The sequence below is a fragment of the Salmo trutta genome, chromosome 21 (assembly GCF_901001165.1).
Source record: "Salmo trutta chromosome 21, fSalTru1.1, whole genome shotgun sequence".
Classification (NCBI taxonomy): domain Eukaryota; kingdom Metazoa; phylum Chordata; class Actinopteri; order Salmoniformes; family Salmonidae; genus Salmo; species Salmo trutta.
Genome location: NC_042977.1, coordinates 26,376,271 through 26,392,059, shown reverse-complemented (window position 1 = coordinate 26,392,059; position 15,789 = coordinate 26,376,271). Strand labels below are relative to the sequence as shown.

At 40.8% G+C, this 15,789-nt stretch overlaps 1 protein-coding gene across 1 annotated transcript in view; it reads left to right on the top strand.

Annotated features, from left to right (window-relative positions):
- The first annotated feature begins 3,635 nt into the window (after positions 1–3,635).
- Positions 3,636–15,789, top strand: part of LOC115157054 (junctophilin-1-like) — a 31,842-nt gene continuing 19,688 nt past the window's right edge. Inside the window, exon 1 of the mRNA XM_029704940.1 lies at positions 3,636–4,298. Coding sequence (XP_029560800.1) covers positions 3,920–4,298 — 379 coding nt within the window. The 5' untranslated portion in view covers positions 3,636–3,919. The remainder of the gene's footprint in view (positions 4,299–15,789) is intronic.

Here is a 15,789-nt window from a genome sequence, read left to right as displayed (position 1 = left end):
TCCTCATTGCCTCTGATTAGAGATCATATTTAAGTAGGGGTTTTTCCCTCTTCCTGTTTGTGGGTTATTATCTTTTGAGTAGTGTGTTGTCCGCTCTGCGTCACGGTTTGTTGTTTTTGTGGTTTTAAGTGTATTGCCTTCAGTTTACGTTTAATAAATTATGTGGAACTACGAACATGCTGCATTTTGGTCCGATCCTTCGAACAGCTGTGACAGTATCATGACAAAAAGTATCTGTAATCTGATTTCAATGTTTTTTCTGGTAACATAACAGATTACAGTTACCGTTTTTGTAATCCCTTACATGTACTCCCCAACCCTGCCTAGCTGTATCTATCCATGTAACTTTGAGTCGCGTTCATACAATCAGTTGTTTAAAACCTTGAATCGTAGTGTTTATAAATATGTTCATAACAATCACCAAGGAGTTGAGGCTACAAATCTGTCGTTGTGCTCAAATGTTTAAATCTCATGCCATATATCATTGCTCAAGATCTTGGAAGAACATGACTAGTACTGTGTCTCAGAGGAGAGAAATAATTTTATCACCATATATAGAGATATGTAAAAATAGTAGTCCTCTGCACTGCAGGTGTTTCACATAGTTATGCAGTATATTTGTTCAGTTGTGTTTTGTTAGTAAAAGTAACTTCAGTAGTTCTTACCAACTGGGCACACACTGGTTGACTCAATGTTGTTTCCACGTCATTTCAATTAAATAATGTTGAACCACCGTGGAATAAATGTTGAATCGACGTCTGTGCCCAGTGGGTACTGATTTAAGGCCTGCATTGGGCAAAAAATGTAGTATGCTATCTTGTTAGGCCAATACATCTTTATAGAAAATAGTACTTATGCCATTGCTTCAGCTGACAAGGGTTAATAACAACAGGTAAATGAGTTACCAAAGTCTTCTAATACAATCCAAATATACTTAACCTACTGAAAGTTACAGCAACTAATAGGCCATTGCTGTTGTACTGTATGCTGAAAAAGGCATGAGATTAGATGAAGTACACCGAGTTCAGCTTTAACAATAACAGCCTGAACAATAACATCTGACATAATAGCAAGAACTTACGTTCCCCCTGCTGAAATCATTGTTTCTATAAATGTTAATGATGTAATTCACCCATGTTTACACAAGCTGATACACCAGGGGCGATAAGAAACAAATGTCAGAGTTACCCCTGCAACTCTCGACTGTACATAAATATGAATACAGAGACTATTATTGACTTCTTTGCCATGTTAACTTATTATGATATAGTATTTTCCTATCAAATTCAGTACAGGTCCACAAAAGACCACAGAGTGACTGCAAATGGTATTAGTTTCCTCACAACATTAAAGCTGCCATATATTGCCCTATATACAAGCTATTATCACATAAACTACTACACACACAGTGCATATACATTTCAAAGAATAATGAACCAATTTTCCCTGTAAGGATATGTGTTCCTTCGCACCATGTTTTCCCTGTTATCTAGAAACCAAATCCTGTTGCTGGTGGGAACTCAGGCTCCCGTTGTGGACTGTTAGGTAACTCATGCAATATAGGGCTTTAAAGTCAGTGGCAGACTTTTATACGAGGGGTTATATGTAATAACAATGAATCACCAAAGAGAAACAGAGTGAGACTTATTACCTGCTCAGTCTGTCTTTACATTCAATCACATGCAAACCTATGTCATTTATGGTAATAATAACAGTGTGAAATGTTGACCTGGTATCAGCTGAAACTAATCTATATGATGAGTGTCAGATAACATATTGTATAGGTCACACTTTATGCTGATATAAGGAGTTCATTTGTATAGTTTCTCTGACCATTAATCCAACCCTGATTGAGGTAATAATAATAACATGGTTCTGAAGCGAATTGCTTGCCAAGCTCATATCAGTTACACTTAGTTTGTAATTTTGTCATAATTGCTTAGCTGGTGTTATTGTTGGCCAGCATATCTTCACCTACTGATGTAGACAGCTATACTCTGTAGTATTACAGTCTGTAGGGATCTGTAGACCCTACAAAGAAGCATGGATTCAGTTCTAGGGATGTAACTAAAGCCAATACCTTCACTGAAAAAGGTGAAGAGGGACTGTTTTGCCAAAATGGACACCACAGTAAATGCTTTGATAATGAAATCCATTTGTATGTATATTATTTGACATGGTACTGTACATCATGCCAAAGAGTCTACTTCATGATTTATTCCACAGATTCATATTCGATCAACATACTATTGTTGTAACATGTGCAAACATTTTCCTTTTACACTTTAGTCATTTAGCAGATGCTCTTATCCAGAGTGACTTACAGTAGTGAGTGCATACATTTTTCATACTTGTCCCCTGTGGGAATCAAACCCACAACTCTGGCATTGCAAGCGCCATGCTCTTCCAATTGAGCCACACTGATTGTATAAATAAAGCTTGGGTCACATTTATTGTAGACAGTGGCATGGGGAAAAAATGGGACATGGTTGACATGCAAAGCGATATTAAATGTAAGGGTTAGGGTTAACCTGTCAATGGGATGCTGGTAAGAAAAGTCCCCTTAGTTTCTCCCCAGTGGCATAAGTAAGATCCAAAAAGGCAATTGGGGATGAGGCATTATATTGAAGATCTACTGTTTGCAATGCAGATTAACAATGTGCACACTGACACCCAGTGGTGAGACCTGCCTGTTGCCATGTCCTTCCTATATAGGCTACAAACTCCAAACTCCCAACACTTTTAGAGCCAACATGATCAAAAAGTATAGCAAGTTTTGTAACCTATTCATTGTTTATTTGAGATTTTCAAAAATAATGACTTCTTCTGACCAAAAAACATTAGTCAAACACCCATCAATGTCCTGATTCATGTACAACGCTGCAGGATTAGCAGTGCTCAGTAGATGTCACTGTTGCCTTATAATCAGTCAGTAAATTAGTTTTATCATAATTTGATCACTGTTGTCAAAGAGAATTTGTAGAGAAATGCAAATTGTAGTTTATTCAAAACAGCTTCTAAATGTCAGACTTGACTTGCCCTAACTAAAAATGTATTAACTACTACAAAAATGTTCATTAATTATAATCCACATAATAATTCACATTTACTGTTCCCTTCTGTGAGAAGCAGGGTCAAATTAAGATGTAGCTACTAATTTATGTTTGCTACCACCACCACTGGCCAGTTCAACATCTTTTATCTGACTGTTGAGATTCATATAATCATCTTGTCATTTATCAACAGTCAATTAACACTGATTTCACACGTAAACTGAATTCTTAGGGGGTCTATAACCACAGAACTAGAATGAGGGATTCTACTTCTATGGGTACCTAATGACACCAATACTAGAAGCAATAAGGAAATATCAAGTAGGGTTAGTCTATAGTTTTCATCGATGTAACTTCGAAACCTTTTTGAATGTCATAAAGTCATGACATTTTCAGGTCATTATCTCCCAAATCTAACAGCTACATTTTCAGAAAGGCTCAATTCAAATCAGGGGTGATTTTGAGTATTTTTACAATGAATTATAATTAATCAATCAATGAATGGATGAACAGGTTGATCTCGAATGGATGATCTATAACTACAGATCAACTCTCCCTCTCAGAGAGAGAGAGAGAGAGAGAGAGAGAGAGAGAATCATAAAATAAACCAGGAGCTATTCTGGCAGCGGTTGTGGAGCTCTCTCTCTCTCTCTCTCCCTCCCACGTACCGCTTTAGCCGACAACAAATTCACACAGTAACAATCATTCATCTCTGCTTGGAACAACAACACCTCAGTGCGACCACAGAAACCACCGGACTCTCACTTCAGCGCTCCTACTTTTCTTTGAAAATCCGCGGTGGACTCGCAAGCGACAGCACAATATTGGGCAGCTACCGCGACTCGTTCTTCTCCCTCATCATCTGAATGACGGGCGGACGGTTCGACTTTGACGATGGTGGCACATACTGCGGTGGCTGGGAGGATGGGAAAGCCCATGGACATGGCGTCTGTACCGGGCCCAAGGGCCAAGGCGAATACTCCGGGTCCTGGAACAATGGTTTCGAGGTAGTGGGGGTTTACACCTGGCCCAGTGGAAACGTGTATCAGGGCTACTGGGCACAGGGGAAACGACACGGACTCGGTGTGGAATCGAAGGGAAGATGGATTTATCGTGGCGAATGGACTCATGGATTGAAAGGTAGATACGGGGTCCGGCAAAGTCTCCACACGCCTGCCAGATACGATGGGACGTGGAGTAATGGTCTGCAAGATGGATATGGAGTTGAAACGTATGGTGATGGAGGTAAGACTGCCAGTAACAGTTTGTGGTTAGTAGATGTAATGTCGTTTGAAAGAGCAGTCTCGCTTTTTACAGTGTAGCAGGTAAAATGTTGTTGAGCAATTCAGTTGTATCAAAGTTTGACAAGAGTGCCACACCACTGAGCTCTACTGATATAAACTGGACTGGTCACTCAGCACTGAGCTCTACTGATATAAACTGGACTGGTCACTCACCACTGAGCTCTACTGATATAAACTGGACTGGTCACTCAGCACTGAGCTCTACTGATATAAACTGGACTGGTCACTCAGCACTGAGCTCTACTGATATAAACTGTACTGGTCACTCAGCACTGAGCTCTACTGATATAAACTGGACTGGTCACTCAGCACCGAGCTCTACTGATATAAACTGGACTGGTCACTCAGCACTGAGCTCTACTGATATAAACTGGACTGGTCACTCAGCACCGAGCTCTACTGATATAAACTGGACTGGTCACTCAGCACTGAGCTCTACTGATATAAACTGGACTGGTCACTCAGCACTGAGCTCTACTGATATAAACTGGACTGGTCACTCAGCACTGAGCTCTACTGATATAAACTGGACTGGTCACTCAGCACTGAGCTCTACTGATATAAACTGGACTGGTCACTCAGCACTGAGCTCTACTGATATAAACTGGACTGGTCACTCAGCACTGAGCTCTACTGATATAAACTGGACTGGTCACTCAGCACCGAGCTCTACTGATATAAACTGGACTGGTCACTCAGCACTGAGCTCTACTAATATAAACTGGACTGGTCACTCACCACTGAGCTCTACTGATATAAACTGGACTGGTCACTCAGCTCTACTGATATAAACTGGACTGGTCACTCAGCACTGAGCTCTACTGATATAAACTGGACTGGTCACTCACCACTGAGCTCTACTGATATAAACTGGACTGGTCACTTAGCTCTACTGATATAAACTGGACTGGTCACTCAGCACTGAGCTCTACTGATATAAACTGGACTGGTCACTTAGCTCTACTGATATAAACTGGACTGGTCACTCACCACTGAGCTCTACTGATATAAACTGGACTGGTGACTTAGCTCTACTGATATAAACTGGACTGGTCACTCACCACTGAGCTCTCCCATAGCGGTCATCCCTAAAAATAGAAACATCACTCAGCCACACTTGAAAATCAAAGTGCTTTTTAACCAGCACATACCTATTGTATTGATCTTTGTTCATTTGTTGCAATATGGTAATTGAGTGTACAGTAGTTTCAATAGAAAGTCGTTTTAGAGTATATAAAAAAAAAGATTCAAGGATTGTGTTTGAGACAGAAGTGGTGATGAGGTCGTAATGTCAGGGCACACAACCAGTCATACACACACAGTTGCATATAACTTGTAGGTTATATCTATTCCAGAGAGAAAAATCTACGTTTTGGTGACTCAGCATTGATTGATAGGGTTTTATATATTGATTAATACAGGGGAAAGCAAGAATGGATTGTAGGAAATTCAATAGATCAGTAATAAACACACCACCATATCTTACTTCACATGAAGTGTGATAATCAATAGATTCTGTGGCATAATAAACACATATCATAATCATTAGATTTGCCAAAGATAATGTGGACATTGATTGCAGTCTGAGGGCTGGATTTGCAGAAGATAAAGTGAACATTTGTTTCAGTCTGAGGGCAAGAGCCAACAAAATCTGAGCAAACTTCATTAGCCGGTTCCCCCTGGGCAAGCTTGGCTTCTAGTGCTTTCTTTTGTGCTTGGGGTCTAGTACTCTCATGTCACTCACTGGTTCAATTTGTAAAGAGAAAAATTCACAGTTCCTGACAGTCTGAAGCAGCAAGAGCTACCTGCAGGGGCATCATTTCAGCTAAACCTTACTACATTTCTACACAATTTAAAAACTTTAAAATGCAATTTGGAGAACAGCAAAAACAACAAAACTTGTCTTCAGCCATTATCACCTGGTTGTTGTAGCTTCATTCATCTCAGTCAATGGGGGACTTAACATTCTACAAATACATCTTATACAAGAATTAGCTGCTACGCACTAGCTCAGCACCAGGATTAAAACTCTAGTTTAGTTTCATGTCAAGTCAAACAACAGTTGCCCAGCCAAAGCCATCTACTATAGCTATCTTTGCCTCTGCACCAGTGGCGGTCGGTGCCTTTTAAGATGAGGGAGGACACTTTTTTTCTTCATGAGCATGGCCTTATTTCTATTAGAGAATTCCATTCACCCAGTTCATTGTAACAGTGATAGGTTTAGGCTACTACGATACTAGAATTGTCCCTATACCCATTATGAGGTTGCTACAGCCTAGCCTATGAATTATTTATTTTTTTCTTCTAAGGGGTGGATCAGCTTAATATTGCGGAACGATTGTTGCTTCCATCAATGTAATTGTCTGCATAATTTCCAATCCCCCATATATTTTTTTAATAAATATATCCATATACATACACATATGCATACATATACACATATATACATACACATACCTATATAGATATACATACTTTTTTAAGAATATACCTTTATTATTCCCGCAAACCCTACCACCCTTCCCCCAATTGGAGTAAACTAATAAACAATAACACTTAGGCTTCTACCTTCAGTTTAAATATCTTATACACATTTTACAGACACAATCTATTTTACAATAGTTATATTTTGTTTGTTTTTAGTCCTTCCTCTATTTCTGATGTCCATCCAGTTTGATTTCTATTTGTAACTGTGCTATTTCACAAAATTTCTGAACCTATATACATTTTACAGACCCCGTATGTTTTACATTGGTTATCTTGTTGTTAGTCCCACCCTTCAGCTCCATTCAACCCCTCCCATCTATCTCTCAACATCATCCATTTTGGATTTCTATTTGCCATATATTTTTTAACTGTGCTGTGATGCTTCACAAAAGTACTGAACATTTCTATTCTCATAGCTTCGACAGATTGTAAATTAGAAATAAACATTTTTGCTAAAATAATTATATTATTGATTGATTATGGCTTTTCAAATCACCCAGTATTGCTATCTGCAGCATTAGTTCTAGGCAAATGTTGCAATTCTTCAGCTGTTTCTGGACCTGTGATCAAAAATGAGCTACATATGGACAATACCAAAATAAATGATCTAATGACTCTGCCTCCTCACAGCAAAATCTGCAGAGCTGGGAAGATTGTATCCCCCATATATATAACATTCTATTGGTTGCAAGAATTTTGTATAATCATTTAAATTGAAAAATTCGAAGTTTTGAATCCGGGGTTGTTTTGCGTATCAATTCATAAACCATGTGCCATGGAATGGGTACATCGAAAATCTCTTCCCAACTATTTTGCAATTCATATGGCACAGCTGTCAGTTTTTGGTCCTTAAATGAAATTGTTACATGTTTTTATTTATCACACTTTTCTTTAACCATTTATGTTCTTTAATACAGGGCCGACATACAAGTTCCTTACTTTTTTCCCCTTCTACTTGCCTCTTCCATTTTTGTGGTAATGCTGCAATTAAGCCACAGATTTCTAATCCCTTAATATTATTGGTTGCAATTTGGGTAGACCAGACATTTCCATATGTCTGTGTTAGCTGCATGTGTGACATAACTCTACCAGTCCTATTTATGATATCATTCACTAAAATGATACATTTTTTTAAAAATTCTTCAAAAAATAAGTATTTTTTGTCAATCAGTATATTTGCGTTTAACCATAACATTTGTTGTATTATTTGTTCTGTCTTTTCAGGTGGATTACACTGAAATTGCAACCAACTTTCTAAGGCTTGTTTAAAAAATAACGATATTTTGGAGATTATTTCCTTTTCAAACAACCGAAAGTGAGCAGGTGTAATCTGAATAAAGGGGAAAAGGCCATTCTTGAACATAGGATGAGACATTCCTACCAATTTACTAGAGAACCAGTTTCGATTTAAGTATAACTTTTGTATGACTGATGCCTTTAGTGAGAGGTCTAATGCTTTAATATTTAATCATTTCTGCCCTCCGAATTCATATTCGTTATATAAATAGGCCCTTTTAATTTTGTCTGGCTTGCTGTTCCAAATAGAATTGAATATTTTTTGTTCATATCATTTAAAAAGCAGGTCACTAGGTGTAGGCAAAACCATAAACAAATAGGTAAACTGTGATATGACTAAAGAGTTAATCAGGGTGATTTTTCCACAAATAGACAGGTATTTTCCTTTCCATGGTAGCAAGATCTTATCTATTTTTGCTAAATTTCTATAAAAATGTATTGGCGTGAGATCATTTCTTTCTTTTGGGATTTGTATACCGAGTATGTCCACATCTCCATCAGACCATTTAATTGGTAAACTACACGGTAATGTAAAATGTGCATTTTTTTGTGATCCAATATGTAATATAGTACACTTATCATAATTTGGTTTTAATCCAGAGAGGATAGCAAAAGTATCTAGATCCTCTATGAGGCCGTGGAGAGATTCTAATTGTGGTTTTAAAAGAAAACATGAATCATCAGCGTACAATGACACCTTAGTTTTTAAGCCATGGATTTCTAATCCCTTAATATTATTGTTCGATCTAATTTTAACAGCTAACATTTCGATGGCAATAATAAATAGATATGCCGATAATAGACAACCTTGTTTTTCTCCTCTAGATAGTTTTAAACTTTCAGAGATGTAGCCATTATTTACTATTTTACACCTAGGATTACTATACATAACTTTAACCCATTTTATAAGAGATTCCCCAAAATCGAAATATTCTAGGCATTTATATATAAACTCCAGTCGTACTTTATCAAAAGCCTTTTCAAAATCAGCTATGAAAACCAGGCCTGGTGTCCCCGATAGTTCATAGTATTATATTGTTTCCAGTACTTGTCTTATATTATCTACAATTTATCATCCATGTAAAAAAAACTCTCTGATTAGGATGAATAATATCTGACAATACTTTTTTAATTCTATGCACCAAGCATTTTGCTAGTATTTTTGCATCACAACACTGAAGTATAAGAGGTCTCCAATTTTTTAAATGGACTGGATCTTTATATATACCACTTGGGTCCTGTTTCAGTAATAATGATATCAGACCTTCTTGTTGCGTGTCTGATAATCTACCATTTATATAGGAGTGGTTAAAACATGCTAATTAAGGTCCTCTGTGTATATCAGAAAAAGTTTTGTATACTTCCACTGGTATGCCATCCAGCCCTGGAGTTTTCCAAGCCTTTAAGGCCCCAATTGCATCAAGAAGTTCCTCCTCTGAAATTTGGCCTTCACATGAGTCTTTCTGTACAGATGTTAATTTGCCATTATTATTATGAAAAAAATCTATACAATTAGTTTCAGTTAGCGGAGATGGAGGAGACTGAAACGAAAACATATTCTTAAAGTACTTTACTTCCTCTTTCAAAATATCATTCGGTGAGTCATGCGTGACTCCATCATTTGTAACAAGTTTCATAGCCTATGAATTAAAGTTTACAACTTACTGTCGGTGCACACAGTTCGAGAGAAAAATTTGAGATGACAGACAGTGACACATTCAATACCACCTTGCACACTCTTGCCTGCAACTAGCTGATCTTGGGTGTAATCATTAGTCCAACAGTTTCTATTGGACAAATTCAGGAATGTTTATCCCCGTTTCGTTTGCTTCTGTTTAAGAAATGTTTTCAACAGAATCGGCGGAATGAATACACCCCTGATCACTCGTAAACACAGTTCACTTTCACAGCAGCCACATTGTATTCCTTCTCGCATCTATGCGCTCTCCTCCTCTCACCTTTTCCCTTCGCTTGTGGACTTCAATGCACAACACATCAGTTATATGTGACCAGGTAAAAAAAACTTTCCAAGCCAAACCATATCACAACTGCTACATCGTTGCTAAAATAACGTCATAGTCAACATAGCCGTCTATTTACCACCACAGACGGATGTTGGCACTAAGACCGCACTCAACCAACTCTATAAGGCCATAAGCAAACAAGAAAATGCCCATCCAGAAGCGGCGGTCCTTGTGGCCGGGGACTTTAATGCAGTCAAACTTAAATCCGTTTTACCTAATTTCTACCAGCATGTCATATCTGCAACCAGAGGGGAAAAAAACGATAGACCACCTTTACTCCACACACAGAGATGCATACAAAGCTCTCCCCCGCCCTCCATTTGGCAAATATGACCATAATTCTATCCTCCTGATTCCTGCTTACAAGCAAAAACTTGTAAAAGCAGGAAGTACCAGTGACTCGCTCAATACAGAAGTGGTCAGATGAAGGGGATGCTACGCTACAGGACTGTTTTGCTAGCACAGACTGGAATATGTTCCGGGATTCATCCAATGGCATTGAGGAGTATACCACCTCAGTCATCGGCTTCATCAATAAGTGCATCAACGACATCATCCCCACATTGACCGTACGTACATATCCCAACCAGAAGCCATGGATTACAGGCAACATCCGCATGGAGCTAAAGGTTAGAGCTGCCACTTTCAAGGAGTGGGACTCTAATCCAGACGCTTATAAGAAATCCTGCTATGCCCTCAGACAAACCATCAAACAAGCAAAGAGTCAATACAGGATTAAGATTGAATCCTACTACACCGGCTCTGATGCTCGTCGGATGTGGCAGGGCTTGAAAACTATTACAGACTACAAAGGGAAACCCAGATGCGAGCTGCCCAGTAACGCGAGCCTACCAGATGAGCTAAATGCCTTTTATGCTTGCTTAGAGGCAAGCAACACTGAAGCATGCACTAGAGCACTAGTTGTTCTGGACGACTGTGTGATAACGTTCTCGGTAGCCGATGTGAGCAAGACCTTTAAACAGGTCAACATTCACAAAGCCGCGGAGCCAGACGGATTACCAGGACCAGGACGTGTACTCAAAGCATGTGCGGACCAACTAGCAAGTGTCTACACTGACATGTTCAACTTCTCTCTGACCAAGTCTGTAATACTTACATGTTTCAAGCAGACCACCATAGTCCCTGTGCCCAAGGAAGCAAAGGTTACCTGCCTAAATGATTACCGCCCTGTAGCACTCACGTCGGTAGCCATGAAGTGCTTTGAAAGGCTGGTCATGGCTCACATCAAAAGCATCTTCCCAGATACCCTAGACCCACTCCAATTCGCATACTGCCCCAACAGATCCACAGATGATGCAATCTCAATCGTACTCCACACTGCCCTTTCCCACCTGGACAAAAGGAACACCTATGTCAGAATACTGTTCATTGACTACAGCTCAGCGTTCAACACCATAGTGCCAACGAAGCTCATCACTAAGCTATGGACCCTGGGACAAAACACCTCCCTCTGCAACTGGATCCTGGACTTCCTGACGGGCCATCCCCAGGTAGTAAGGGTAGGCAACAACACGTCTGCCACACTGATCCTCAACGCTGGGGCCCCTCAGGTGTGTGTACTTAGTCCCCTCCTGTACTCCCTGTTCACCCACGTCTGCGTGGCCAAACACGACTCCAACATCATCATTAAGTTTGCTGACGACACAACAGTGGTAGTCCTGATCACCGACAACGATGAGACAGCCTATAGGGAGGAGGTCAGAGACCTGGCAGTGTCGTGCCAGGACAACAACCTCTCCTTCAATGTGAGCAAGACAAAGGAGCTGATCGTGGACTACAGGAAAAGGCGGCCTGTACAGGCCCCCATTAACATCGATGGGGTTGTAGTGGAGCGGGTCGAGAGTTTCAAGGTCCAAACACACCAAGACAGTCATGAAGAGGACACGACAACACCTTGTCCCCTTCAGGAGACATGGCATGGGTCTCCAGATCCTCAAAAAGTTATACAGCTGCACTATTGAGAGCATCCTGACCGGTTGCATCACTGCCTGGTATGGCAACTCCTCGGCATCTGACCGTAAGGCGCTACAGAGGGTAGTGCGTACAGCCCAGTACATCACTGAGGCCAAGCTTCCTGCCATCCAGGACCTATATAATAGGTGGTAGCAGAGGAAAGCCAAAACATTTGGCAGAGACTCCAGTCACCCAAGTCATAAACTGTTCTCTCTGCTACCGCACGGCAAGCGGTACCGGAGCGCCAAGTCTAGGACCAAAAGGTTCCATACCAACTTCTACCCCCAAGCCATAAAACTGCTGAACAATTAATAAAACGGCCACCCGGACTATTTACATTGACACACCCCCCTCCATTTGTTTTGTACACTGCTGCTACTCGCTGTTTATTATCTATGCAGTCACTTCATCCCTACCTACATGTACAAATTACCTCGACCAACCTGTACCCCTGCACATTGACTCGGTACCGGTACGCCCTGTATATAGCCTCGTTATTGTTATTTTATTGTGTTACTCTTTATTATGTTTTACTTTAGTTTATTTGGTAAATATTTTCTTAACTCTTCTTGAACTGCACTGTTGGTTCAGGGCTTCTAAGTAAGCATTTCACGGTAAGGTCTACACTTGTTGTATTCGGCGCATGTGACAAATAAAGTTCGATTTTATTTGATTTAACGCATTAGTAAACCCGCTACAATCAAATCAAATCAAATCAAATTGATTTATATAGCCCTTCGTACATCAGCTGAAATCTCAAAGTGCTGTACAGAAACCCAGCCTAAAACCCCAAACAGCAAGCAATGCATGTGAAAGAAGCACGGTGGCTAGGAAAAACTCCCTAGGAAAAACTCCCTAGAAAGGCCAAAAACCTAGGAAGAAACCTAGAGAGGAACCAGGCTATGAGGGGTGGCCAGTCCTCTTCTGGCTGTGCCGGGTGGATATTATAACAGAACATGGTCAAGATGTCAAAATGTTCATAAATGACCAGCATGGTCAAATAATAATAATCATAGTAGTTGTCGAGGGTGCAACAAGCACGTCCGGTGAACAGGTCAGGGTTCCATAGCCGCAGGCAGAACAGTTGAAACTGGAGCAGCAGCATGGCCAGGTGGACTGGGGACAGCAAGGAGTCATCATGCCAGGTAGTCCTGAGGCATGGTCCTAGGGCTCAGGTCCTCCGAGAGAAAGAAAGAAAGAGAGAAAGAGAGAATTAGAGAGAGCATATTTAAATTCACACAGGACACCGGATAAGACAAGAGAAATACTCCAGATGTAACAGACTGACCCTAGCCCCCCGACACATAAACTACTGCAGCATAAATACTGGAGGCTGAGACAGGAGGGATCAGAAGACACTGTGGCCCCATCCGATGATACCCCCGGACAGGGCCAAACAGGCAGGATATAACCCCACCCACTTTGCCAAAGCACAGCCCCCACACCACTAGAGGGATGTCTACAACCACCAATTTACCGTCCGAAGACAAGGCCGAGTATAGCCCACAAAAATCTCCGCCATGGCACAACCCAAGGGGGGGGGGGCGCCAACCCAGACAGGAAGACCACGTCAGTGACTCAACCCACTCAAGTGACGCACCCCTCCCATGGACGGCATGGAAGACCACCAGTAAGCCAGTGACTCAGCCCCTGTAATAGGGTTAGAGGCAGAGAATCCCAGTGGAAAGAGGGGAACCGGCAAGGCAGAGACAGCAAGGGCGGTTCGTTGCTCCAGCCTTTCCATTCACCTTCACACTCCTGGGCCAGACTATACTTAATCATAGGACCTACTGAAGAGATAAGTCTTCAGTAAAGACTTAAAGGTTGAGACTGAGTCTGCGTCTCTCACATGGGTAGGCAGACCATTCCATAAAAATGGAGCTCTATAGGAGAAAGCCCTACCTCCAGCCGTTTGCTTAGAAATTCTAGGGACAATTAGGAGGCCTGCGTCTTGTGACCGTAGCGTACGTGTAGGTATGTACGGCAGGACCAAATCGGAAAGATAGGTAGGAGCAAGCCCATGTAATGCTTTGTAGGTTAGCAGTAAAACCTTGAAATCAGCCCTTGCCTTAACAGGAAGCCAGTGTAGGGAGGCTAGCACTGGAGTAATATGATAACATTTTTTGGTTCTAGTCAGGATTCTAGCAGCCGTATTTAGCACTAACTGAAGTTTGTTTAGTGCTTTATCCGGGTAGCCGGAAAGTAGAGCATTGCAGTAGTCCAGCCTAGAAGTTAAAAAAGCATGGATTAATTTTTCTGCGTCATTTTTGGACAGAAAGTTTCTGATTTTTGCAATGTTACGTAGATGGAAAAAAGCTGTCCTTGAAACAGTCTTGATATGTTCTTCAAAAGAGAGATCAGGGTCCAGAGTAACGCCGAGGTCCTTCACAGTTTTATTTGAGACGACTGTACAACCATCCAGATTAATTGTCAGATTCAACAGAAGATCTCTTTGTTTCTTGGGACCTAGAACAAGCATCTCTGTTTTGTCCAAGTTTAAAAGTAGAAAGTTTGCAGCTATCCACTTCCTTATGTCTGAAACACAGGCTTCTAGCGAGGGAAATTTTGGGGCTTCACCATGTTTCATTGAAATGTACAGCTGTGTGTCGTCCGCATAGCAGTGAAATTTAACATTATGTTTTCGAATGACATCCCCAAGAGGTAAAATGTATAGTGAAAACAATAGTGGTCCTAAAACGGAACCTTGAGGAACACCGAAATTTACAATTGATTTGTCAGAGGACAAACCATTCACAGAGACAAACTGATATCTTTCCGACAGATAAGATCTAAACCAGGCCAGAACTTGTCCATGTAGACCAATTTGGGTTTCCAATCTCTCCAAAAGAATGTGGTGATCGATGGTATCAAAAGCAGCACTAAGATCTAGGAGCACGAGGACAGATGCAGAGCCTCGGTCTGACGTCATTAAAAGGTCATTTACCACCTTCACAAGTGCAGTCTCAGTGCTATGATGGTGTCTAAAACCAGACTGAAGCGTTTCGTATACATTGTTTGTCTTCAGGAAGGCAGTGAGTTGCTGTGCAACAGCTTTTTCTAACATTTTTGAGAGGAATGGAAGATTCGATATAGGCCGATAGTTTTTTAAATAATTTCTGGGTCAAGATTCGGCTTTTTCAAGAGAGGCTTTATTACTGCCACTTTTAGTGAGCTTGGTACACATCTGGTGGATAGAGAGCCGTTTATTATGTTCAACATAGGAGGGCCAAGCACAGGAAGCAGCTCTTTCAGTAGTTTAGTTGGAATAGGGTCCAGTATGCAGCTTGAGGGTTTGGAGGCCATGATTATTTTCATCATTGTGTCAAGAGATATAGTACTAAAACACTTTAGTATCTCCCTTGATCCTAGGTCCTGGCAGAGTTGTGCAGACTCAGGACAATGGAGCTTTGGAGGAATACCCAGATTTAAAGAGGAGTCCGTAATTTGCTTTCTAATGATCATGATCTTTTCCTCAAAGAAGTTCATAAATGTATTACTGCTGAAGTGAAAGCCATCCTCCATTTGCGAATGCTGCTTTTTAGTTAGCTTTGCGACAGTATCAAAAAGAAATTTCGGATTGTTCTTATTTTCCTCAATTAAGTTGGAAAAATAGGATGATTGAGCAGCAGTGAGGGCTCTTCGATACTGCAC